Source organism: Lepus europaeus, chromosome 9, assembly GCF_033115175.1.
Source record: "Lepus europaeus isolate LE1 chromosome 9, mLepTim1.pri, whole genome shotgun sequence".
Taxonomy (NCBI): domain Eukaryota; kingdom Metazoa; phylum Chordata; class Mammalia; order Lagomorpha; family Leporidae; genus Lepus; species Lepus europaeus.
This window is the reverse complement of record NC_084835.1, coordinates 9,926,757-9,953,637: the sequence shown is the minus strand read 5'-3', so window position 1 is coordinate 9,953,637 and position 26,881 is coordinate 9,926,757. Positions and strand designations below refer to the sequence as shown.

Genomic DNA, 26,881 nt, shown 5'->3' with positions numbered 1-26,881 from the left:
TGGATCGGTGCAGCTCCGGCCATTGCGGCCATTTGGGGAATGAACCAACAGAGGGAAGATCTCTCTCTCTGCCTCTCTTCTGTGTAACTCTTGACTTTCAAATAAATAAATAAATCTTTTTTAAAAAAATCTCCTGAGCTTAGCTTCCAAGATCTTTCTCTCAGCCACAATGAACATCTCACAGCTGCTCAAGTGGCTCCAGGCCTCCAAGCCCTCACTTGTGCTGCTCTCTACCCAGTCCCAGCCCCGGCCACGAGCACTCTTTCCCTTTCCTCTGCAGATAGCACCCCCTCCAGGAAATGGCCACGTCTCTCTGCCCAAGGTTGGTGCTCTCACAGCCTGTGTGCCCAGCTCCCCAGCTGTCTCTCACTATTCTGCAGTTACAGGCTCAAGTTCATGTCTCCCCGACAAAATAAAGCCTGAGCTGCTTATTGCCACCAGAGGTTTATGCTGCCTGAGGGGTGTCTTTGTGAATAAAAAGACTATGGATGATTAAAATTATTAAATGAATACTGTTTGTTAAAGAAACAGCTCTTGAGGGGCAGGCGCTGTGGTGCAGTGGGCTAAAGCCCTGGCCTGAAGCACCGGCATCCCATATGGGTGTGGGTTCTGGTTCTGGCTGCTCCTCTTCCAATCCAGCTCTCTGCTGTGGGATAGCAATGGAGGATGGCCCAAGTCCTTGGGGCCCTGCACCCATGTGGGAGACCCGGAGGAAGCTCCTGGCTCCTGGCTTCAGGTTGGTGCAGCTCCAGCTGTTGTGGCCATCTGGGGAGTGAACCAGCGGATGGAGGACCTCTCTCTCTGTTTCTACCTCTCTCTGTGGCTCTTTCAAATAAATAAAATAAATCTTTTTAAAAATATTTTATTTATTTATTTGAGAGGTAGAGTTACAGACAGTGAGAGGGAGAGAGACAGAGAAAGGTCTTCCATCCGTTGGTTCACTCCCCAATGGCCGCAACGGTCAGAGCTGCGCTGATCTGAAGCCAGGAGCCAGGAGCTTCTGGGTTTCCCACGTGGGTGCAGGAGGCCAAGGGCTTGGGCCGTCTTCTGCTGCTTTCTCAGGCCATAGCAGAGAGCTGGATTGGAAATGGAGCAGCTGGGACTAGAACTGGTGCCCATATGAGATGCCAGCGCCGCAGGCGGAGTATTAACCTACTGCGCCACAGCGCCGGCCCCAAATAAAATAAATCTTAAAAAAAAAGAGAAAGAAATAGCTCTTGAAATCCACTTTTTCCTTAAGTTCAATTTATAAACATTTTCCTACTAATAGTAAAAGTGAACAATCAACTGGTTTTGTTCAGTGAACTCAATTTCCAAACAGATCATAAGACATTGTAAATATCCATTTCCATTTACAGCTCTGCTAATTCCCTTACTAATTTAAACTGCAATTATAAGATTAATACATACAATTCTTCTTTCTTTTTCATAAATTTTACATGCCTTACAACCAAAAGTTTCTCTGTTTCTTAGACTAATAAGAAAATGAAAAATCTTGAGTCACAACACAGAAGGCTGGCAGCTCCTGCTGACAGCTCGGTAGCTCCTACTGGCCCAGCCCTCCGGCAGGCAGCAAGTGCAAACTCTGGACCAACTGGGAACAACCGTGCAGAGGCTGTGGGGGTCAGAGAGGCGAGCAGACTCTGGGACCAGCACTGGGAGAGCTTCTCTTTTTTATTTATTTACTTTTTAACTCCTTTTTGCCTAGGGGCAGACCTTGTCAGCATCATGCTGGGTAAGAAAAGAACTTCTGAAGAGACAGTGGTGGAAAGTGAGGCGGGAAATAAGAGAAAAGCAGCACAAAAATTCTGCTGAGTTGTCTGAACACTCTTGAACGTGTGATGCAGAGGCCAAGCAGCCTAACTAATGCACAGAGATTTTAGCTGCTGCCCATCATTGAAAACACAGAATCTGAATTTCGAGTCCAGCAAAGTAAACTGCCTGCTTACACACACACACAGACACAGAAACACACTCATCTTCAGAGGAAGGTGACAGAAATGAGTCTCCAGTTTGTATAATTCACAATTTTCCAGAATACAATCCAAAATTCCAAAGAGCAAAATACAAACAATATTCAAGAGAAAAGACAATCAATAAAGAATGATCTAAGATATCCAGATGTTAGAATTAACAGATGAAAATTTTAAATCAGCCTTTTAAGCTGTGATTAAGGATATAAACAAAAACATGTTAATAATGAATGAAAAAACAGGGGAAAAAAAGAACCAAACAAATTTTACAACTGAAAAACACAATTACCAAAATGCACTGGATGATTCTAACAGAGACTATTAGAGATTACAGCAGAGTCAACGAAGTTTGAATACTCAACAACAGAAATCCTCTAATATGAAGATTAAAAGGAATAAAAAGGGTTTTAAAAAATGACAGGGTACCCCAGTGACCTGGAGGATCCCAAGGGTCTAATGTAAGTGTAACTAAGAAAAGGGCAGAATGCAGAAGACAAAGTATTTGAAGAGATAACAGCCACATTTTCCCACATTTTCTGAAAGACATAAAGACATAAATGTATAGGTTCAAAAATCTCAGTGAGTAAGTAGAAAAATGTAATAAAAAATGTTGTACTTACAATCAGAAGCATAAAATTAATTACTCAATACAACTTTTAAATGGTTATCACAATCTAATCTGATGGATATTCTAATATGGATTCTGATACCTGTGTCCTGGGTTCCAAACCAGGGTTGGCCCCCTGACTAAACTGTGTACCTTTCAACAAACTGCTGACCCTCTCTGTGCCTCAATTTCCTTACACACAAAGTAAGTGAACTGGTAACAGTACCTGCCTCATAAGGCTGATGTAGATTAAAAGAGTTAATCCTTTTAAAGGATTTAAACAATACCTGGAATTCAATAAATATCATCTATTATTATTAAGTCAGATCTTTTAAAATATTACAAGCACCAAAAATGACAAAACTACACAAATTATACCTCAGCCTCATATAAAAGTCTGAGTTTTTGCTAGAGTTAAAACACTTTGCCACCATGAAAACAGTGTTATTTTCTAAAACAAGTTGCAGTTGCCATGTTAGCAGAATGAGTTAGCTTATCATTCAAATGCTTTGGGCCACAACATGAGCTCCAGGGCGGAACAAATGCATGATTATTTCCCATGGCCCTAACCATAATGCTGAACTCTTTTCTTACTGTCACTATTGCAACAAGACCCCCCTCCTTCCCAGTATAGTGTGGTTATCTATTCCCAAGAGTCTTCAACATCCAGGCCTAGGGTCTGGGACAAAGTGAATGTGCCAGTATGTTTTTGTTAGATGACTGTAGACACATATTTGTGGATGGATAGACAGTGCAAGGGAATCGAGATGCAGGATAACGACAAGGAAGCTTTGGGAAATCAGCCACAGGAAACTGAAAGCACTTCATTACCTGCTGCCTTTATCTTTTCTTAATTCAACTGTTGAAGAAATGACCAGTGGTAAGACATGGGCAGAAAAAATGGCCACAAAGCTGGGCTCCACACTCCTGGAACTCTTCTTTTTATCATGACACCAAGAACTGGAAGGCTCCAATTCCGAGCAAGCCATAAAACCTGCTTGGCTACGGTACGTAACCCATACCCGCCTTCACTCCAATCCTTGCCATTTCCTGTCTACTCTCCGGTCATCCTACCATGATGTTCTCCACTTTTTGATCCACATGCCAAAGAAATGAAGAATTCTTGGGACTGGCACCATTGCATAGTGAGTAAAGCCACCACCTGCAGTGCGGGCATCCACCAATGGGTGCCGGTTCAAGTCCCGGCTCCAGCACTTCTGATCCAGCGCCCTACTAATGTTCCTGAGAAAGCAGTGGAAGATGGCCCAAGCACTTGGGCCCCTGCACCCACGTGAGAGACCCAGCAGAAGCTCCTGGATCCTGGCTTCAAATCAGCCCATATCTAGCCATTATGGCCATTTGGAGAATGAACCAGTGGATGGAAGATCTCTCTCTCTCCAAAACTCTGACTTTTAAATAAATATGTAAATCTTTAAAAATAAAAAAGAGAAATGAATTCTTGTGAAGCAAGAATGTGACCAACCCACATCTTGTTTTCTATGTCTCCTGAATACCACAGCGCTGGACCCCAGGTTCCACTCTTTACTACTAACTAGGCAGTACCCTGGGTGTAATATTTCACTGGACTAAGTCTATTCATTTCTAAAAAGTTAACAATGAAGGTCCCTACTTCACAGGATTTTATAAGAAGTCAATGAATAAAGTATATGAAACCATGAGTGCAGTTCCTGGTATGGTATAAATACTCAATAAGTTGGAGTTAACAATGACCATGGATAAGTAATAATGCAAGCTCAGAAAGGGAAAATATACCACAATGGGCTTGACTGCAACAGGCTTTCCACAGAGTTCCATACCTGTTTTCCACTCAGTTGGTAGAAGGAAAGTTTCTGTCCCCAGTCAGCCACAGCCAGGATGTCATTATGATCCTCTCTAATCAACAGAAGACAAAAGAGGTTATGAGGGGCCATGGTCTGTTGATGAGTGTAGCCCTCAAAGTTCAACAAACAACAGGAAAAAGAAAGCCCTGGCCAGGCTGTCAGGCTGCCAAACTGTCCAGTTTTTCTGAGGCCAAAAGTTGTAATTAGGTCCAACCCATCAATCAGTCCAGTGGGAGGAAGGGGAGGTGGGATGTGCTATTTCACTGAACTCCTGCCATGAGCTGATGGTGCTGGGACAGAGCCAGAGACTCCTCATTCCAGAGCTTCCTGGGTAGCACCAAGCTAGAGCAAGCATACAGACCCTAGAGTGTTCTCCTAACACTGGAAGATAAGACAGCAGAGAAACACCTTTTGCAGGGGGAAGGCACGGACTATCTGATCTTTCAATAGAGTGGAAGCTTGCTTCTTCTTAAAAAGAGGAAAAACCTGCTGGCGCTGCGGCTCAATAGGCTAATCCTCCGCCTGTGGCGCCAGCACATCGGGTTCTAGTCCCAGTCTGGGCGCCGGATTCTGTCACGGTTGCTCCTCTTCCAGGCCAGTTCTCTGCTATGGCCCGGGAGTGCAGTGGAGGATGGCCCAAGTGCTTGGGCCCTGCACCCCATGGGAGACCAGGAGAAGCACCTGGCTCCTGGCTTTGGATCAGCATGGTGCGCCGCCCACGGCGCACCGGCCACAGCGGCCATTAGTGGGTGAACCAACGGAAAAGGAAGACCTTTCTCTCTGTCTCTTTCTCTCTCTCACTGTCCACTCTGCCTGTCAAAAAGGAAAAAAAAAAAAAAGAAGAAAAATCTTACTAAAAAGGGAAAATCAACACCTAAAACTAGTTTCTACGGCATTTGGGGTCCTCAGATGAAATGGCTTCTGACTGGATCTAATAAAAAGAGCAATGGACTCAGACCAACAACTAGCTGGTCTCTGAAACCAAGCAGCTGAAGATTGGTGCCTCCCAGGTGGAAGCTGGGAATCTAAGACAGAGGCCTCTGAGGCCGGGTCTTAATCCATCTAATGTCGCCTCTTCTTTGTTAATTAATTTCAGCTTTTCAGAGTGCAGTACTTGGAGTCACTGGAAGCATCAATGAACTGGTAGACACTGCAGTGCAGCCTTGTGTGGAGAACCTAGTCAACAGCAGCAAAGTGGCAAAAGTCACAGAGGCACCAATTCAGAACTCAGAGAAAAAAGACAAAGATGGAGAGGAGTGTTAACAGGAAGGGACCTGGAGATGAGCTCTGTGCCTGGCACGGAAGTCCAAACTCAATCCAAGAGCCCAGCCTGCAGCAAGCCCTCTTGGGGAGGCCACTTATGGGCTGGATTGGTGGGTTTTGTTTGTTTTTAAACTCTTTCCCCTGCCCCACAGGCAATGGAATTCTTTACCAAAGCACATACTCAGGTTGAACAACAAAAGGCTGCTCTGGCTGAAGTACACATGCAAGCCTGAGGCCTACCCTTTCCTCTTTGCCTTGTCCCTCTTTGCACCCATGACCTGGAGGTTCTTCCAAGCAACCTCAGGCATCACAGACACAGCCTGGAAAGTCCAAGCTTGATCACTGTCGCCCAGTCGAATACCCTGGCTACCCCAGCTTTCCCCACTCCCACCTGCCAGTGTTTTCCCTATAGGTCATCTCGACTGAGGAGAAGAAAGGCTGGACAGCCAGGACCGGGGTGCTAGGGCTGTGGGTCAAGATGAGTGACTCCTTGCTAGTAAGTGTCCTAGCAAATGCAAGGCAGGTACAATATGGGACAAGGCTCAGAAATGTGTTCAGTAACAGCGAAGGTGTTAACTGAGACACAGAGCATCCATGCAAGGACATACAGTGCTTGCATTAAAAAGCATGCTTTTCAGAGGATTTCAGTGTTACTGGCATGAGTTCCGTGTACGATGTTAAGTGGGAAAAAGAAGAAAAGGAGGATATGCTATAGCTCGTTACATGAACACACTAAAAGACTGAGAGGAATACACCAAAATGCCAACAGTGACTTCCTCAGAGGAGGGGGTTTTACACCGAAGCTGAACCAACTCCTTTACATTTCTCAGTACTTCCTACAGTTTCTCAGGGTTACATTATAACCTTGACATAAATTTTAAGGGTGTGCTTCCCTGTGTTGCAGGAGCTCCCACCATCAGTTCCCCCAGCCCCTGCACTGCTCCCCTTGGCCAAGGAGTTTCGCAACAGCATCTGTCCCAGCAGGTTTGCATGGGGCTTGGGCCCTTACAAGGAGGGTTCTCACTCCTTGGGACACACTCACGAGTTGTTGTCCCTGAGACTGTCGTCCTCTTCCTCGGGCTCTTCCTCCTCTGCCTCACTACCCTGACTACTGTACACTGCTGACTTCAGAGTGGAAGGGATTTCCTGAAAATATCTGTTGTCAATGACTTCCTCAGCATCCTTGTGCTCTCTGTTCATCCAGAAACTCTCCCAACGGCTGTAGACAGTAAATGGTTGTTCACAATCACATCACCTTGAACTACACTAAAGCTATAATTTCAAAACCTGTCAAGAAGCCCCTGAACCCTACCCGGAAGAAGATGGCCACCAGGTGCAATGGGCATCCTGCTTCTCATGAATTAAAAATGGTAGCCTGAAGCCACAAAGATATCTGTGGCCACAAAATCAAACAGCAGGAACTCTGAGGTAGGCTAATGGCCTCTGATGGCATCAGACATGTATGATACAGTCTGGACTGAACATTATTCAGGAAAGAGCATAACAAACTGGTATAGGAAAGGCATTCAAGTTAAAGAACCTCCCAAGTCAAGTAGGCACCCACCTATAAAATGACATTGGGGTGCTAATTAAGTCCTTCAGTTTGCCTTCAGACAATTTTGTGGGGGTGCTGTTGATTTAATATTACAGGATTATACACAGAGTATTTACAGCTTTTAGTCCACCCTCAGTGTCATATGGGCATAGAAAGGAGAGCATGTGCAAGATGTGACAAGTCAGATGCCAACTGTGGACGTTTAGGATTTTAGGACATTTGTAGACTTAATTTTGGTTTTGGTTTTTGTTTTTGGCATGGGCAGCAGAAAAGATGCACGAAAAGTTGTTTATTAACAAGTGGGCATATATTCTGCCCGGACTTGGAAGGAAGAAGTGAATAAAGGAAAAGACAAAAAGCCACAGAAAGGGCTCAGCTATCAATGCATAAGGATGCAGCCCTCCTGTCTTGCTCACACTCTCCTCACACGTGCACACGTGCACACCCCATGCTCTGGGGGCTGGCCTAGATAGCTCATCTGTTTGGGCAAATCTCTGGGATACTTTCCAAAACTCAAGATAGGCTCTTTTAAAATTCCATTCAAGTGGAATGGGCTCCAAACCAGACCAGTCAAGTGAGGTGAGAAGCTTTTGTACGGAGACCTCTGGAAGACAGAAAGAACGCGGGCTGCCGAGAGAGCCCTGCCTCCTAATTATGTCTGTCCTAGAAGGAATGCAGCCATACAAGTACCTGGAAGGGTTCCAGCAGATGGACCATATCGGGGAGAGGGAGCCCCCCGGCCGCTCAATCTTCACTTTCTCCTCACCATTTTTGTTCCGTATGCTGATGACCCCATTGAACATCCCCAGAGCCAGGTACTGACCATCATTCGTCCAGCTGCGCACACAAGCGACAAAGTGCATGAGAAGAGGAAGGGGAACAGACAGAAAGCAAAACCAGTGAAGATGACGCCATGGTTTAAAAGAACATCTGTTGAGGCCACAGTGGCTAGTTACGGTGCTATCACTCCTGATCCTGATACGAAGTCAGAGCACCTAATAAAACCCCACTTACCTGGAACCAGCAATGAGAAATGAAGGCAGCAGTGCCTTTTCCTGAGCTCCCACAGCCCGCCAGGCATCCCTCCATGACCACCCTTGGCTTTGAAGCAGCCCCACTCCCTACTAGAGCACCTTAGGAATTCACTGAGCATGGTTGTGGCTGAGTGGTGAAGGTGACGGACGAGGGACAGACTCTCTGTCTTGGTGATCCCAGCCCCTGGAATTGGGCATGCCTGGCGGAAGGTGTTCAACATATGCTGAGTCGAAGGGCTACACTAAGAAGTGGAGTAGCAGGAAGAGCCACCCTGACAGAGTGCCTCCTGCGTACCAGGTGTCGTGCTGCATGCTTTACACTCGTTAGTTTGTCTTTCACAACAACACTATCAAGTCAGTGTTTTTTCCCCATCTGTCAGAGACAAGGAGCCTGAAGCTCTATCTCAGAGGGATTCAGTAGCTTTCCTGAGGTCACAGAGCCTGTCAGTGAAGGAATCTGGATTCTAACCCAGGTCTAGCAAGTCGAAGCCTGTGCTTTCTCCCCAGCACACACTGCCCGATGACGGACAACCTCACGTTTCCAGAGAAACTCTGCTTCCTGCGCAGGCCTGCTGCCAGAAAACAGCAGGAGGGCGACTGCAGAGTCCTCAATGGCCCAGGTCTTTCCCAGCAGGAAGATGAGAAAAGCAAAAAGAGATAAAAAAAAAAAAAAAGGCCCAAACCAACTAATTAACCTGACGCCTTCTCAGCTGTGTGAGATAACTGGCTTCTGAGAGCTTCCTCTCCAGAGGCAATACAGCCTGTCTCCAAAGCTGCCCTTCACCTACCTGCAGCAGGTGATCTTGCTGCTTGATTTATATTTGGTGACAGACTTCTGTTCCGGAGACCACAGCCCTTTAACACACAATAATATAAAAGAAGACACACTGGTTGGAATACAACTTAGCAATGAAAAGGAACAAATTATTGACTCATAGAGCAACCCAGGTGGGTCTCATCTCCAGGACTTTATGCTGAGTGAAAAAGCCAGTCTCAAAGTCCTACGATTCTTCACAGCCACTTCGAACAATCTTAAACGATACGATTACAAAAATGAAGATCACAGTCATGGTTACCAGGGGCTAGGGATAACAGGAGGTCAGGAGGGTGGGAGTGGTCCTAAGAGCTGTTTGTGTGGGGATGGAACAGTTCTGTGTAAGGACAATGGAAATCCACACGTGTGATAAAACGACAAACCACTTAGCCATGCTGTGCCAGACCCAGTTTCCTGGTTTTGATACATTATATAAGATGCATCCATTTGGGGAAACTGGATGAAGAGTACAGGAGATATCTCTGTACTATCTTCGCAATTGACTGGGAATCTATAATTATTTCTAGAGGAAAAGTAAACTGGTGATATTCCAACCAACTTTTCAGAGACTTAACTCTCAAAGAAATGACAGCTTCTCCAACCGTAACTAGGACACTGGAGCCAGAGCATATCAGGACTCAAAGTAACGAATGATGCTTTCTGCAAGTCCTGTTTCCTCGCCAGGTCTCCCTGACAGTACATGACCGTAGGTGAGCTCTGCCCCATCCATGGCCCATGGGTCACATTAGGCTTGCTCCTGCCTGCCCCTAGACACCTTGGCTCAGCCCGACAGCACCAGATGAATGCCCACAACACAAGCAAACACTACTCTTTGCCAGAGCTGTGAAGCATGACAAAAAGGGAAATATAATGCACAAATATATTTACACAGCCAGGTGCCTCCTCAAACAAGTTGTTTATTGCCCTCCCCTCGGTTCAGAATGCATCCCCTAAACAGTTCCACCTATGTACATTATCTGCACTCCACCAAGCCAGCTGGAGGAAACCCCTCCCTCCTGGGCCTCCCTCAGCAGTGCCTGCCACAGCAGCTCTGGACGCAGTGACCTGGCCTGGGTCCAAGCCCTGTTTCTACCTCCTACTGGCCAAGTGACCTCCAGTGATCACCAAACTGCTCTGAGGCCTAGTTCTTTCTCCGCAGTGCAGTGGGAATGAGAATAAGACCTGACCTCTGGGGCTGCCACAGAGCACAGGGCCCAGCACACTGTAAGCATACAACAATATGACAACTGAGTATATTCCTACCAATTCTACCACCCTGCAGGACCGCAGGTTTCCTGAGGGTGGGGATTCTATTTTGTTGTTTTAATTCCCAAATGAACCCCTTAGACCAGTGAATCACATGGAGAAAATGCTAACATTTTAAAGTAGCAGTCCCTTACCATTCACTTACACAATATGCTTTCAACTCCACCCTCTTTTTGGAACCTCAGTGAAGTAGAGGGGGACAAAGGGGTGGGGCTGCTATGCTCCACTGAATACGGACGGGGATTAGGTCTCTAACCCTCATCTAACAGCTGTTCCAGTGGACCCACAATCTCTCAGCAAGGAAGACAGAACTCACAGGGCTGAGGACCTTTAATAGAGAAAACCTACACGCCTCTGCCCCATCTCTCCCTCCCGCCCCTCTCTTCCTCCTTGAAACTTTTCCCTGCCACACATGGGGCCAGGAGGGACTCCTCAAGGTGTTCCAGCCTCAGGAAGGACAGTTACAGCCACCTAAACAAGGAACGATGACACATCACACAACCACGCTCACACAGCAAGGAATTTCCCACACACCTGGATGTGGGCGAGTGCCAAGCTGGGGACGGGGAACTGTCCCTGCCAGGTGAGTTGGGGAAGGCTTCCCAGAGGCGGCAACGCCAACTTACGCCTGTGCCCTCTATCCTTCTTACCACTTCCTCCCCTGGGGCCCTTCTTGTTATCTCCAAAGTCTTGCCAGACTCAAGGTCATTATGTGTCTTGGATTCTACACAATTTAAAGAACTGACAGCCTCCCATGAGTCACTGAAGGTAGAGAAATACTACCAATGCTCAGAGAAAACCACCACCTTCTGAAGAGACGCCAGTCTTTTCTGCCCACATTTTCAGCTACTCCAGGACAAATATTGAGAATCATAACCTACCAAAATCACTGGAGGAACAAGATGCCAGCTGGTGGGTCACAGGGTTGTAGGACACACACTGGATAGAATCATTGTGCCTGAAGAGCAAACAACTATAGATTATTACACAGCAAACCATAAGTGTCTCAGTGGCTACAAACGAGGATTTTAACAATGCGACCGCAGCCTGACTTCCCACCGCAGGCTCTCCTGCAGGTGACCAACAAAAGGCACAGGGATTAATGCTCTGTCTCCTGTCTTGCTTCTCAACCCCACTGCCATTACCTAACCATTATCCTGGCCCAGTTAAAACACCACCTCCTCCAGGGCCATCCTGTGGGACACCTCCAGTTTGTAAAACAAATGGAGGCACCTGGTCTGCTGCCAGGTACAGAGGAAGTGCTCTGGTCGTTGCTTTACTCTTTGTGTTTGCAGAATCCTGGAAATACAGGGTGGTGGTGCCATGAAGATACTGCAGACCAAGATTTGGAAACACAGTAAATCCTTAGTAACAGTGACAATTCAGAGTCCCATACAGCACATGGCATCTTGGCTCCAGTTTTATTCTTTCACTTCTGAGTAACACTTTACCTAGTGTTTCCTCACTGGTACACCTGTGTGCACAGCAGCATTATGTATGATGACCAAGAGGCGGAAGCCACCAAGTGCTCATCAACACATGAACAGATGAGTAAAACGTGCTCTCTCCCTACAACGGCGTATTGTTCAGCCTTAACAAGGAAGGCTATTCCAACACAAGCTACCCCATGGAGGTGGCTGGAGGACATTACGCTAAGATCACAGAAGGACAAGTGCTGTATGACTGCACTCATGAGATACCCAGAACAGTCTGATTCGAGGAGCACAAAGTAGAATGGTATGTGCCAAAGGCTGGGGAGAAGGGAAAAGGGAAACTGTTTTAAGCAGGTATAGAGTTTTACTTCTGCAAGATGAGAAGAGCTTTTGGAGACGGGTTGTACCAAGTGACTGCACTTCATAGTCTACTGAACCGTACACTGAAAATGGTTAAGATAATATATTTTATGTCAGGTACATCTTACCACAATTAAAAAACAAAGAAAACTGTTGAGTACATACTATGGACCAGGCACTGCACAAGACACCAGAGACAAAAGAGTGAACAAAAACACATGCAGTGTCTGCCCTTGTTAGAACGCACAGGCTGAGACGGATCAGTCACCAGCATAAATGTAAAACGACAATTGCTGCAAATGCCACAGCGAACCCCACTCCAGGCGAGCAGAGCAGGATGGGCTTCTCAGAGGCAGCACCGTCTAAGCCTGGGGTCGACTGGGTAAGTGGAGGTTAACTTATGGAGGAAGGGGGACCATGAACAGAGCCCCAACAGTGAGAACAGGCCTGGAGCACTCTGACCCTCAACTTCTGGCTTTTACTATGGGTGGATGTGAGACCACTTCCTGAGATGGAGACACTGAGAGGACAGCTTGGGGGTGGGATGTCGGATTAACTGATAGGAGCTGTGTGAAAATCCCCGGCCAAGCGCTGGGCCCACCTGGCAAGTGCTCAAGAATGTTCATTCACTTTGTCCCTAAGCCCACCCTCCCCTATAACTTTTTTTCAAATTCAATTTCAGAGAAAAAAGTTCTTCCTTACGGCTTTTCTAAGGGGCTTTTGCTACTATTCCTCTGTGTCAAACGAACAACAGCACACCTAAATGGTGACTTACGTGTACTTCAAGATGCCTTCCAGCTTTGATGTCCAAATAATAACACTTTTGTCAGCTGATCCAGAAGCAAAGCGCTTGCCTAAAAGTGTTTTTGAAAAGAAAATTCTCACATGTATTTTAAACCAGAATTTCCCAAAGAGTTCTTAAAAAAAAAAAAAAAAAAAAAAAAAGGACCAGTCCTTTAAGTACCTAAGTTTGTCAGCTTTTTCTCAACTACTTGTTGTAAGTTCTAGGAAGAAGGACCATGGAGTTAGAACGCTTGGGTTCAAAGCCTGCTCTGCACTGAGCAAACCAGATGCACTGAGGGCTACCACATGCAGGTATTATATTCTGCGCCCAGAGTAAGCAGTGATTAAAACACACATGCCTGCTGCTCTCAGGGCATTCAGTCCAACGAAGAAGCAGCCATTCAAATGAACTAATCCACCACAAATGAGACATGGTAGGAAAAGATGCGAGTCTGATTAAAAGAACTGGGGGCCTCATTTATTTATTAAACCACAAAATCAACAACAGGAGTCACTGTACACTTGCCCTCCATGTAGGCTCTCTGTCCTTAATGTGTTATACTATGCAAATTAACGGTAAAACTACTACTCAAACAGTACTTTATACTTTGTATATCTGTGTGGGTGCAAACTGTTGAAATCTTAATATATACCAAGATGATCTTCCATATATAAAGATAATTGAAAACGAATCTTGATGAATGGGATGGGAGAGGGAGTGAGAGATGGGATGGTTCGGGTGGGAGGGAAAGCCACTATAATCCAAAAGTTGTACTTTTGAAATTTGTATTTATTAAATAAAAGTTTAAAAAATAATAAAATATTTATTAAACCACGGAAAACAAAGGATCCTCCTCCCCTTACTTAACAGCATGCTTCCTTTAGCTGCCCATACTGTCATAGTGACAGCCCGTAACAGTCATCTGCCTGCCCATTGCAACTTGCCCCCCCCCAAAAGTAGTCTTCTGTAAACATCTGTGGAACTGTCTTTTGGGGTCTCTGATATAACCAGACACAACAGGCTGCAGACAATATTGTAACCAGAGCTTGAGCAGGCTGACTCTGATTGACTGGAGAGTAGCTCAATGGTTCATTATAATGTGGCTTTTTTTCTTCAGTTTTTAGATTAAAAATAAAAATTATTTGAAAGGCAGGATGACAGAGAAAGAGAGGAAGGAAGGAGAGATCAAACTTCCACCTTCTGGTTCACTCTCCAAATGCCCATAACAGCCAGGACTGGGGAAGGCAGAAGCCAGGAGCCTGGAACTTCATCTGGGTCTCACGCATGGGTGGCAGGGACCTAAGTACCCCAGCCAACACCTGCTGTATCTCAGGGTGCACACAGCAGAAGGACAGTTTGGAAAAGTAAGCAGGACTCAAGCCCAGGCATTTCAACATGGAAAGCAGAGGTTCCAAACAACAGCTTAACCATCCCGCCACCATGCCTGCCGCTGGCTCATTACAATGCTAACTGATACCTCTGATGATGAGTCAGGCCAGCTCTGAGCGTGGGATGGATGTGAAGGCCTGAGTTATCATGGCGCTTGCTCAGAGGCGCTCTGCAGCCCTTTCCGCTGCACCTCTCACTTCCTGTCACTTAGCTCTGCCCAGTTACATTCCATTTACCACTTATCCTAACTCCATCAATTCCCAAACCCCTTTCTGAACAATGAGACTGATTTGGGTTTTGATCTTATCTGCCCCAGCTCCCTGCAGGCCTGGAATCATAATAAACGTCTCTCTCTCAAAAGATGAATTCAGTGCTTTCATAACAGTAGCAGTGTGCATGCATGTAGGTGGGCTTGTGGTAAAACAACATTTAAATTTTTTTAAAGATTTATTTATTTGAAAGGCAGAGTTAGAGAGAGAGAGAGAACCTCCACCTGTGGTTCACTCCCCAAAAGGAAACAATAGCCAGGGCTGGGCCAGGGCAAAGTCAGGAGCCTAGAGCTCCAACCAGACCTCCCATGTGGGTAGCAGGGGCTCAAGCACTCAGGCCATTATCTGCTGCTTCACCAGGTGTGTTAGTGGGAACTGGATGGGAAGGGGAGCAGCCAAGACTCAAACCTGTGCTCAAATAGGATGCCTGCATCACAGGAAGCAGCTTAACCCACTGTGCCACAACACCAGCCTCAACACTTGGATTTTAATTTGACAAATAATAATTGCACATACTTATGGAATACAATGTGATCTTTTGATACATGTATATATCATACAATTGCTCATATCAAGCTAATTAATATATCACATCAGAAGCTTATTTTTTTGTGGTGAGAACAGTTAACATTTATTCTTTCAGCAATTTTGAAGTATATGCTATTATTGACTATGGTCACCATGGTGTACAACAGACTTCAAAAGCCTATTGTTTTTGTGCGACTGAAACCTTATACTCTTTGGTCAACATCTCCAGGATGACCTAACTGAGATGACAGTACAATGGAAAAGATGAGCAGAGCTTGGCCAGGTGCAAAGAGAGAAGGATTTACCCACATGGGTAGAAGAGATGTGCAAAGGCCCGGAGGGAGGAAAAGCCCAGCATAACTGAGGAGCGTAGGGGCAGCCAGCATGGAACACTGAGAACATGGGGTGAAGTGGGTAGTAGAAGGACCTCCAGGGGCTTTAGGGCCACAACAGAGATCTTGCCCTTTACCACAAAGCAATGGGAAGCCAAAGAAATGCTTTAAGCAGAGGTTTATATTCACACACCGCCTGGGCTTCATGAGAGAAAGGGCTAGAAACAGGCAGTCCACAATGAGTACTGACTTATTACACTGTTACAGGTTTACAAACAGTCCGAAGAGGATCAGGGCATCCCACAGCAAACACTGGGGAGCCCTCGAATACTCTGGAGAGTTGAGCATGGCCAAGTTTTGCAGGCTCGTTAAGAACTTTTAGACTCCATTCTTAGAGCAAGTGGAAGGTGACCTGGGACAAGTCACTGCTCCCTAAGCCTCAGTATCTTTAACCGAAATGGAAAGCACGAATAATCTTTCCTCATAGGCTCTTTGTGGGGGTCCACTACAACAATACCCAGAAAGCACCTGTCATGGTAGCTGCAGCAGGAGGTACTGGGGTGAGCCCCGACACTGCTGCAAAGCCCAAACAGAAGCTGCTCCCTTTCATTATGATCTGTGTGTGTCCTCCCACACCCTGGCAGGCAGCAGATGCATGGGCATGGGCCCTGGGCTCAGCCTCTGATTCAAGAACGCTAGTGATGGGGCCAGCGCCATGGCTCATTTGGCTAATCCTCCGCCTGTGGCGCTGGCATCTAATATGGGCACTGGTTGCTCCTCTTCCAGTCCAGCTCTCTGCTGTGGCCTGGGAGGGCAGTGGAGGATGGCCCAAGTCCTTGGGCCCTGCACCCGCGTGGGAGACCAGGACGAGGCACCTGGCTCCTGGCTTCAGATTGGTGTAGCTCCAACCATAGCGGCCATTTGGGGGGTGAACCAACGGAAGGAAGACCTTTCTCTCTGTCTCTTTCACTGTCTATCTGTCAAATAAATTTAAAAAGGAATGCTAGTGACATCACTGACCAGCTGTGTGACCTGCAATGATCTACTGACTACCTCTTTGCTTTCACTTCCTCATCTGAAAAAAGGATACAATATTTGCATTTACCGGCAGAGTTAATGTGAAGATTAAAGGACCACACACGCACACACACACACACACATTCACTGTATCATACCAAGTGTTCAAAACATAGAATCAATGCTTTACAAAATTAGCTATTATTATTACTATTATTTCCAAGTTGTTTTATGTTGTTTCCCTTGAATAAAAAATAACAAGATTTTATCTTTGTAGCATGGTTGCTCAATAAATATTTAATAAATTTAAGACAGAATTCAGAATAAGCAGACTTAAACAGCACACTGAAATCACCTTGTGCCTCAATTTTCAGGGGGGAAAAGACCAGTTTAGAGGAGTCCAAAGACTTCAGTCATTACATTGGCCTCATCAATACCTAGGGCTCTGCAGTGGGAGGCCCGGGCTGAGGCCTAGCTCTGCCCTCGAGATGGCGCCAAACCTGTCTTCTCATCTACAAGACAGGCAGGAACCCTTATGCTTCCCAGGGTTGCTGGGCTGTTCAAAGGGTCAGATGAGAAAGCGTATCAGACAAGGCTCTGCAAAGTACTGTCCAAATGCCTCTGTGGGCAGCTCATACTCCAGCATCCCCCAGGGCCTTAACAGTGCTACAAGTCAAAGAGCCCTCTAGACTTAGGAACTCCTAAGGCCCACCAGCCTAGCCGTACCTCCTGAGCCTTCTACAAGGCCCTGGACTGGTTCATGTCCCTGGGGACTTCCAGGACGTAGCAAACAGTTGAGCTCTCTAGGTTCCCTGTTACAGGTCTTCCAATACTTCTATGAACTTGAACTCAAATGTGTACCAGAAAAATGTGACCACCATGGTACAGCACTCCTTACTATGAGGCAAGAAATCAGTATTATACTGTTGATATCAAGTTGTTGAATGATCTTGGCAAGTCACTTGCATTCTCCACATCTTTATATAGATCTAACGTGAACAGATTGCATGAATCAGACCACAACTACATGTATGACATTTTGTATACCTACAGAGTAGGTGTATTTTGCTAGAGAGGGGTTTGTCTATACATAGCTTTCATCTGTCAAAGAGGTCCCACATCCAGAAGTCACAAAGCTGGGGCCTGAATGATCTCCTGGGTTTATCCAAGCACATTGCAATTCCGTGCCCTCTCAGCAGCAGTTCCAGACGTCATCTCTAACTCCACATTCGCCTGATACATGAGGAACTTGAGACTGAGCGGCTCCATGACTAGACCAGTAACTCAGAGCTTCTGGGGTTAGAACTCAGAGCTGTCTTGTTCCAAGTCCACGTTCCTTCCACTGACACTATTCTGTGGGGTAGCAGCGATTCATTTTTTAACTCTCAATTTCAATTTCAAGCACCCAATCTCTGGCCAACACCTCCCCACCTTCTCAACTTTCCTAGTGCCCCTTGAGCAAGAATCCTTCAACCTCACCTACCACGTCTCCATTGCCCCTCATGCTCCAAGGTCCCCTTCTCCCCTCATTACTCAGAAGACATGTCAAGGCCAATGTATACAATCACTCTTCTGTATACACCCTCTGCTCCCTTGCCCTCTCCCTTCACTTGGAGATGTGAAGGGATAGGGCATTTGCAAAACCACTAATCCAGTTAAATCCAACACAATTCCCCCTACATCTATGCTACTCAAAGTGTCGGAAAAACAGGTATCATCACCCAAACCATCGATCTCACCTCAGTTCTTGACCACCAGCTTCTCGTGGGCCTTCCTGTCCCAGGGAACTACAATACCCGGGTCCATCCCACTCTCCTAGGCAGGGAATTCACATTTTTTCCTTTTATTCCAAACTCTGACACCTCCCTCCCCATTCTTACTCTCAGCTGATGTTACCTCTTATCTCACTGAAACATGGAAGGAAATGAAGAAAATTTCCAGTAGATTCATAATACCACACACTCCCACCTGCCAGCACCTGAGGTTGCCACCATGCCCCCATCCAAAGCAAATGCCCATCCATGCCCTAAGCCCCATCTCTTTTAGCCCACTCGACATCCCTATCCTAGCAATTCTCTACCCTCTGTCCTATAGCATCAACTTTCCTCAAGTCCAACATATCCAAAACAGAACCCCTGATCTTCCACAACAAGCTTTCTCCACCCACTGCAGTGGACAGCAACCCCATTCTTTCTTCGCTCAGGTCAGAATCCTGGGACTCAGCCTTGGCATTTTTTTCACATCCTGTATCCATCTCCCCAGTGAACGCTGGCTCCACTTTCAAAACATGTCTGGGATCCTGATTACTTCTTGCTACTTCCTCTGCCCCACAGAGGTCTGACTGGGGGCCACCCTTCGCCTGCAGGATGCTTCCTCACTTGTCTCCCTGATGTGATCCTCACCTCTTATCAGCTGCTTCCAGGAGGCAGCTAAAGGGATCATTTCAAAAATGTAAACCAGATCTGAGCCCTCCTCAAGTGCACTGAGAACCAAAGCCAGAGTTCTTACAACAGCTGACAATCTGGCTACCCAATGTGCATCACCTCTCCACCTCATCCCCTACTGTTCTCTGAGTCTCTATGCCCAGCTCCTGGCAGGCACAATCCCATCTGAGGGCCTCTGCAAAGGGACTCTTCCCCAGATGCCTACTGCGTCAGGCCTTCAAGTCTCTGCTCACCTGTCCCCACCTCCACGACCCCACCTTAACTCCCCTACTCAATACTCCCAGGTCTGTTACTCTCAATCCTCCTTACTCTGCTCCACTTTCTCTTTTTCCACACTTCTTACTTTCCAGCATCCTGCTTAAGTTACCTATTTTTAAAAATATTTATTTTTCATCACTTGAAAACTGAGAGAGAGAAAAAGAGAGATATAATGAATGAATCTTCCATCTGCTGGTTCACTCCCCAGTACCCACAATAGCCACTGCTGGACAAGGCTGAAGCCAGGAGCCCCAAAGTCCACCCAGGTTTCTCACATGGTAGCAGGAGCCCAAGCACTTGAGCCATCATCTGCTGACTCTCAGGTATCTATCAGCAGGAAAATGGATCCGATATGAGCAGCTGGGATTCGAACCGATTCCAATACGGGATGCGGGCATCCCAAGTGGTGGTTTAACCTGCTGTGCCACAACACCCACCCTTTATTTTACTTATTTACAATGTTCACAAGTCTTCCCTCATAACTTCTTCCTTCTCCCCCTCCCCAGCAGAATACAAGCCCCACAAGGGCAGGGACCTTTCTTTGTTTTGTTCTCTGAAGCATCTCAAGCACCCTCAACAGTGCCTGCAGCATACTATGACCTTCAAAGAACACTTGTTGATTTGGAGGAGGGAACTGAAGTCCAAGCAATTTCACTATTTTCCGAAGCTACAGGCTACATTTGAGCTTACAAAAAAGTACTAAAGAGTGAATGAATCAGCAGAGCATGAGTAGCTCTGAGGCCGCCTCTCACCATCCTTCGCATATGCCACACAGTACACAGTGTCTTTGTGTCCCTTGAGGGGCTGAAGTAAGGTGCCATCAGAAGTGTCATAAACCTAGGGAAAAAAAGATGAAAGTATGGATCATCTACATGATATCTGTCAGAGTTCCTGCAGGATTGCTACAGCTATTTTAATTTTTATAACAAAATATGTCAATATTCTAAATTTTTATCAAACAAAAACTGCACTGTGAAACCAGAAAATAAGAAAGAAGACTTAAGCGGATGACCAAGGAGTGGAGGTCCTGATTCTACATACATGTGACTAGGAACCACAATCTTGGAGAGACAAAGTTTCAACTACTCCACTGAGATTCTCAACAACCGGCATTTGGCCCTCCCAAATAAAGCCAGTGCATTCAAAGAGCCAGCTACAACATGATTAAATTTTAGTGCCAGCCCTGCCCCTAACATCAACTTCATACACAGATGTTTCATATTTGCTACTAGAGTCTAAAAGTCATGGACCTGAGCTGAGGGCCTTTAAGTAGAAGGGAGTGTTATAAAACCCATCCGGCACCGTGGCTCAACAGGCTAATCCTCCACCGGCACACCAGGTTCTAGTCCTGGTCGGGGCGCCAGATTCTGTCCCGGTTGCCCCCCTTCCAGGCCAGCTCTCTGCTATGGCCCGGGAGTGCAGTGGAGGATGGCCCAAGTGCTTGGGCCCTGCACCCCATGGGAGACCAGGAGAAGCACCTGGCTCCTGCCATCGGATCAGCGCGGTGTGCCAGCTGCAGCGCGCCGGCTGTGCTGGCCATTGGAGGGTGAACCAACAGCAAAGGAAGACCTTTCTCTTTGTCTCTCTCTCTCACTGTCCACTCTGCCTGTCAAAAATTAAAAAAAAAAAAAATCTGTCACAGGAATTCAGGATCTATTATAGCTGTGTAACATCTACAAACACAGAGAGTCAAAAAAACCATGCCACCTGAGAAATTGGGGCAAAATGCTCTGAAAGGGTAAACAATGTTGGAGAACACCTGTGAAGGGAAACTAACAAGACCTCTCGCAGTGGAGAGGAGTCTGCACAACAACCTAACCGCAGTTTTAAGATCATGGAGTTACCATACAAGAATGGAGATCTGTCAGCCTCCGTATCTAGAGACAACAGAGAAGAGGAAGCAGATCTTACGCAGGAAGAAGGAGCGCTCAGATTGAGGTTTTTAGGTCAAACATAAAAAGTTCTCTGAAAATTACTTTTATTCACTGGGATAGGTTCCAGAGAGAGCTTATGTGCTTTAAAAATAAGAAAAATAGGACAGCGTCCATATGGAATTGTTTAGGTATGCCAGGGCCTAAAAGTTAGGGTCAGGGTATCTGGCTTCCCATGGAAGGAGTGCCTTCAGTCCTGTTGCTTCAATTTTTCATGGGGACAAAATATGAATTGACACCAGCCCACTTTCAAAGGCATTTTGATTAATTGTCTTCAACTTTTTTATGGGTGTCTCAAAGAAGAAAGGGAAAGATTAATGACTCCAAAGGAGGTTTTGTTCACAAGTTCCTATCTGATAGACAGTTTACTTACCTGTTTTAAATAGCCCATTTCCTTCCCTATTAAAAAGTAATGACTGGTTTTTCCGCCCTTGCCTTTTTTATCTCAAAAAAAAAAGGGTCAAATTTCAGAGTACTTACAAGGGGGCAGGGAGAAGCACTTAAAAAGGAAACGCAGACAAAACCCTACCAGTAATCTGTTTCCTGCAGCCAAAATCAGTTGCGTTCCATCAGGCTTAAAGGCGAGGTCATATATACTAAACAGGAGACAAGACAAGACAAAGAGACAATTAGGAACCCGAACCATGAGATCTGCTAATGGCCGGGAAAGCAAACTTTGTTTCCATTATGAAACACTTGTGTGTAGTATGGGGAGAAAAATAATGGCTAAGAATCGCATTTGGTTGCAAATTCCATTCAACCACCACACCTTGGCAGTCCGTTAAATCATGATCCATGAGGCAGTTAGCGCTGTGTCCCAATTTCCTCTTGTCCAGAAGCCAGACGCCAGAAATGACTCAAAGGGTCAACAGTTGAGGGCACTAACTCTTCTGAGAATACCATTAAAGGCTAGACAAACTGAGAAACGTGAAGGCTAGTAAATCTGTACAGATATTCAGTGTCCGGTAGGCGCTGGGCACTACTACACACAGGATGAGTAGATCAGAGTCCCTCCCTGCCCTCAAGGAAATTACCCCCAGTGGGAAGCTGTCCTCAGCCTGTTGTTATAGAGAAGGACTACAGTAGGAGGCACGTTGTTTCTGTAGTGATACCCGGCTGGCTGAAGGAGAAGCAGGAACAGGTGATGGCTACATGCATTCCAGTGGGCAAGCTTCTGGATGAAGCAAACTAGGGCTTGGAGTTCTCTGGCTTCCTCTCGTATTATATAGAAACAGATCCAGCCCTTATTTCTTGCACTTTCTTTCTTGGAACCCATGGTAAATGCCCTTGGCCCATTTCACATTCGAAGCACGGGGAGGTAAAAAAAATCTTATCTTTCATCTGGGCTGTCATCTTCACCTATAAAACAAGGAGAGATGCCTTCCCCCCTCACAGTGTACACAAGCCAGCCTTGCAAGTAACAGCTGACACCTGCGGGTTGCTGCAATGGAGTACGAAGAAAGGGGTCTGCACCTTCACCTGAAACTGCCCTGGGTTATGTGGCTGCCTTTCTGCTCTGTGCACATCTGAGCTCATCTCAGCGAGTCCTGTGTGGCCTCTTTTTTATACGGCTCATCTTGGGGTCACCTATCAGGAAATCATGTGTGGGTTTTTGTTTTGTTTTTAAAGATTTGTTCATTTGAAAGAGTTACAAAGAGAGAGAGAGAGATCTTCCATCTGCTGGTTCACTCACCAGATAGCCACAATGGCCAGGGCTCAGCCAGGCAAAACCAGGAGCCAGCTCCTTCCGGATCTCCCAGGTGGATGCAGGGGCCTGAGGATTTGAGCCATCTTCCACTGCTTTCCCAGGCCACAGCAGAGAGCTGGATCAGAAGTGGAGCAGCTGGGACTCGAAACTGGCAGCTATATAGGATGCTGGCATCAGGTGGCAGCTTTACCTGCTAAGCCACAAAGCTGGGCACCAGGAAATCACACTTTTGAGTGTTTCATTTGGATCAAGCTTAAACTATCCTCCTTTCAGATGTGAAAACCTATTTTCCCTGAAATTCTTGAAATTGCCTTCCAAAATTTAACACAGAGGGTCTGATTTACTCCAAAGCAAACTCTTGCTGTACCTGGAATCTGTATAATACAGGGTTGTGCTGAATTCTATAAAGTCTCCTATATTTTCACTGTTTCAGACACTGTGTTGTCTCTCTAGTCGTAAGCGATTCAAGGGCATGGACCACATTTTATACATTTGTAGACCCACTGCATTGTAGGTCCATTGCCTTGTTCTAGACACACAATGCACATACGGTAAATGAGAAGCTGGTAAAATTTCATCTCAACCCCTTCAGACTTTAATGACATCACGAAAGCTCAAGATTTGGGAAGAATCCAGTAGTCCGGACTCCCTCACCTGGGCCAGAATTCCACAGGACAGCCTTCAGCCTCTGCCGGGCAGGCTCACAGGTCTGCAGGCAGTCAGCGCTACTGCAGGAGGCTCCCTCTTCCCACTGCCCCTTTTACCAAAAAGACAGAGTCAAAAGATAGATCATCGGGGCCAGTGCTGTGGCGCAGCGGGTAAAGCCGGCATATGGGCGCTGGTTCGAGTCCTGGCTGCTCCACTGCTGATCCAGCTCTCTGCTATGGCCTGGGAAAGCAGTGGAAGATGGCCCAAGTCCTTGGGCTCCTGCAGCCGCGTGGGAGATCTGGAAGAAGCTCCTGGCTCCTGGCTTCAGGTCAGCCCAGCTCCAGCCATTGCGACCATTTGGGGAGTGAACCAGCGGATGGAAGACCTCTCTCTGTCTCTCAAATAAATAAATAAATCTTAAAAAAAAAAAAAACAGAATTATAAAAAAAATACATCATCAGGCTGGCGCCGCGGCTCAATAGGCTAATCCTCCGCCTTGCGGTGCCGGCACACCGGGTTCTAGTCCCGGTCGGGGCACCGATCCTGTCCCGGTTGCCCCTCTTCCAGGCCAGCTCTCTGCTGTGGCCAGGGAGTGCAGTGGAGGATGGCCCAAGTGCTTGGGCCCTGCACCCCATGGGAGACCAGGAGAAGCACCTGGCTCCTGCCATCGGATCAGCACGGTGCGCCGGCCGCAGTGCGCCTACCGTGGCGGCCATTGGAGGGTGAACCAACGGCAAAAGGAAGACCTTTCTCTCTATCTCTCTCTCTCTCACTGTCCACTCTGCCTGTCAAAAATTAAAAAAAAAAACAAAAAACAAAACATCATCAAATTCCACGGCACAGATAGAGCGTGAATTCTCTATCCAACCTTTGTCCTGTGCCAATCTTGCACCCAGCCCACTGCACACTGAAATTCCAAGATAACTCTCCAAACCCTACACAATCTCACCCAGCGCCACTTACTTGCTTTGTAATCTTGGGCAAATTGTGATACCTCATTAAATCTGTTTCCTGCTTTGTAAATAGGATAACAATTCCAGCCTCACAGGTTGCTGTGGAGATTAACCAAGGTAACGTGTGTACACATCTGGCCTGCAGCAGGTACTCTGTAAATACCGCTGGTGGGAATGGAAAGTTACAGAGAGCAGCCTGACTGGAGTAAGATGGGCCAGCCTAATATGGCATCATGGGTGACATGAACCTGAGGCACTGCATTTACAAGGGAAAACCAGAGTTCACAGATGCCTAAGGGAGCATTTGGGAAGGATCTTTGGTAGGAAAAGTCGGAGGCTGAACTGGAAAGGATAAATTCAAATGTTAGCAAGCCCACAGAGACAGTGATCATAAGACCCACCTAGCCATAGGGACGATCTGACCTGTCATGTAAGCGCAGGCACCACAGTGGCAGGTCTAGAAACAGAGTCTGTCGCCATGTGAAGGTCAGACTGGAAGCTGAAGAGCAGAGGCCGGGTCAGTGAGGAAGGGCTCATCTGTGGCATCTGGGGTTTTTGAGTTCTACTCTCTTTTATAGATTTTGGTTTTGTTCTGCCTCATTCTGGGCTACCGACTGACATGTCTAGCTGCCCTCAGAACCCGTGCACCCTCTGTTCTAACAGAAACCTACGATTCCAAAAACCAAATAATCAATGCTTATTCATTACTCACTCACTTATTCATCCATTCGATGAATACATGTATCCATCAAATAACAATAACCACCACCAACTTGACCAAGCTCTGGAATAATCCAGAAATAAATAAAATATAGCCATTGCTTTTTAAAGAGTTTCTAGACTTCTGGATTAAACAAATTAAAAACTGGTCTTTATTCTGGATAGACTCTAAGTACCACAAGAGAGAAATGAACAAAATTCTGTGCCAGGGGTTGAGAACACAGCAAATCAGGCTGCACTGGGCCAGCAAATGTTTTGTCTGGCCCACATGGTGTTTTCTTTTGTTTTTTCAGATTAGGTGCCAACATTTAAAAATTAGGACATTTTAGAGAGAAGCCCAGATTTGCAGCTTCTGGTATAAAAAGGAAGATCTGAGCACACAAGGCCAGTTCCTACATGATGGCAACTGGCAGAGCAGAGCAGGCACTCTCCAGTTTCCCACAGTCCTTGCCACTCTATTACTCTGTGGCATCCAAGCCAAACGTGCAGGTGCCAGGTATTACCAGTTTGCACTGACGGCACTTTCACAACTGAGGTTTTTTTTTTTTTTTTTTTTTTTTTTTAACGCAAGTCTATTAAAAGTAGAAATAAGCGACGACACACTGAGCGGGCCACGTGTTTCAAGCGATGTAGGGTACAAGATAGAATATTCCTAAGGAACATGGACCATTCCTTGTGTTTACCACACAAATACTCATCTCTCATTTATGTCCCTGCCCGAGCCCTGCACGCTCTTGAGTTTGTCACGCAAACTCTTGAGTTTGTCGCCGCAAAGCCATCACTCGCTACCAGCAGTGCCGCAGCCACCTCCGAAGGGACCCCTAATGGACAACCAGGATCTCACCGTGAGATGAGCAAAGACAGGGAACACATGTCTGACCCCCATGGCCCGCCACTGGCCAGGGGGCTGGAAAGGCCATCCAGGAAGATTCCTGAAAGTCAGGCTGAGAATCACCCATGCAGTCCGTGTTGCCCGAAATGTACCGTGGTGTGATGGGCGGGTGCGGATGACTTTTCCAGGGCACGAAACACGCCAGCAGGCGAGCAGGGCCGGGTTCGCTGCTGGTCACCTTAGCACCTTTCGAGGGCAGCGGCCACCCTCGGGGCCCAGAGGCCCCCCACCCTGCATCGGCGTCCGGGCGACGCCCGCACCGTCCTGCGCCTGCCAGCTGTACTGGGACACTCCCCTGACACTGAAAAGCGAGCGACACTAATTTCTCACACACGTTGTACCTAAGTTTCCGTGGGAAACCTAAAAACCGCACTTGAGAGAAAGTTCAGTGCGGCGGTGTGGAGAAAGCAAGCCACCGGAGCACGGGCAACGCGCGGGGGCGGCCACCCTGACGGAGCACGGGCAACGCGCGGGGGCGGCCACCCTGACGCAGTTCAGCCGAGGCAGCGACGCGACCGCTCCCTGCGGATGCACAAAACGCCTCGAAGGGCCGCCGCCCCCGGGAGGGTGACCCCGCGGGCTCCCAGACCCCCGGCCCGCGGCCCTCCGCCCAGGCCGCAGGCCCGTTGCCCTTGGCAACCACGCTGGTTCCCGCCGCGGCTGCCGCCATCCCCGCAGACGCTCCGCCCTCCCCGCTCCTCCAGACGGCCCCGCGCCTCACCACTGCTCGACTTTATCTCTCCACGTCAGCACGGCCCTCATCGCGGTTTCCCTCACGACTCGGGCCCCTCCTCCCCGCCTCAGCCACCCGCTCCGCTCCACGAGCCAATTTGGCTACCCGCGCTACCCCTGGCAACGCACA

The 26,881-nt window shown here is 47.1% G+C and overlaps 1 protein-coding gene across 6 annotated transcripts in view; it reads right to left on the bottom strand.

Moving 5' to 3' along the window:
• The window catches only part of IFT122 (intraflagellar transport 122), a 73,259-nt gene extending 46,393 nt beyond the window's left edge, over positions 1-26,866 (bottom strand). For 3 of the 6 annotated variants that reach the window (XM_062200485.1, XM_062200482.1, XM_062200483.1), the window contains exons 1-8: positions 26,741-26,866; positions 21,628-21,694; positions 19,920-20,004; positions 12,922-13,000; positions 11,235-11,311; positions 9,062-9,128; positions 7,930-8,076; positions 4,398-4,473 (exon numbers count right to left, since the gene is read on the bottom strand). In XM_062200485.1, coding sequence (XP_062056469.1) covers positions 4,398-4,473; positions 7,930-8,076; positions 9,062-9,128; positions 11,235-11,311; positions 12,922-13,000; positions 19,920-20,004; positions 21,628-21,694; positions 26,741-26,781 — 639 coding nt within the window. In that variant the 5' untranslated portion in view covers positions 26,782-26,866. Of the gene's footprint in view, positions 1-4,397; positions 4,474-6,726; positions 6,904-7,929; positions 8,077-9,061; positions 9,129-11,234; positions 11,312-12,921; positions 13,001-19,919; positions 20,005-21,627; positions 21,695-26,740 lie in introns of all 6 variants that reach the window. The other 3 variants (XM_062200486.1, XM_062200487.1, XM_062200484.1) reach the window with 2 other exon arrangements.
• Between the last annotated feature and the right edge of the window lie 15 nt (positions 26,867-26,881).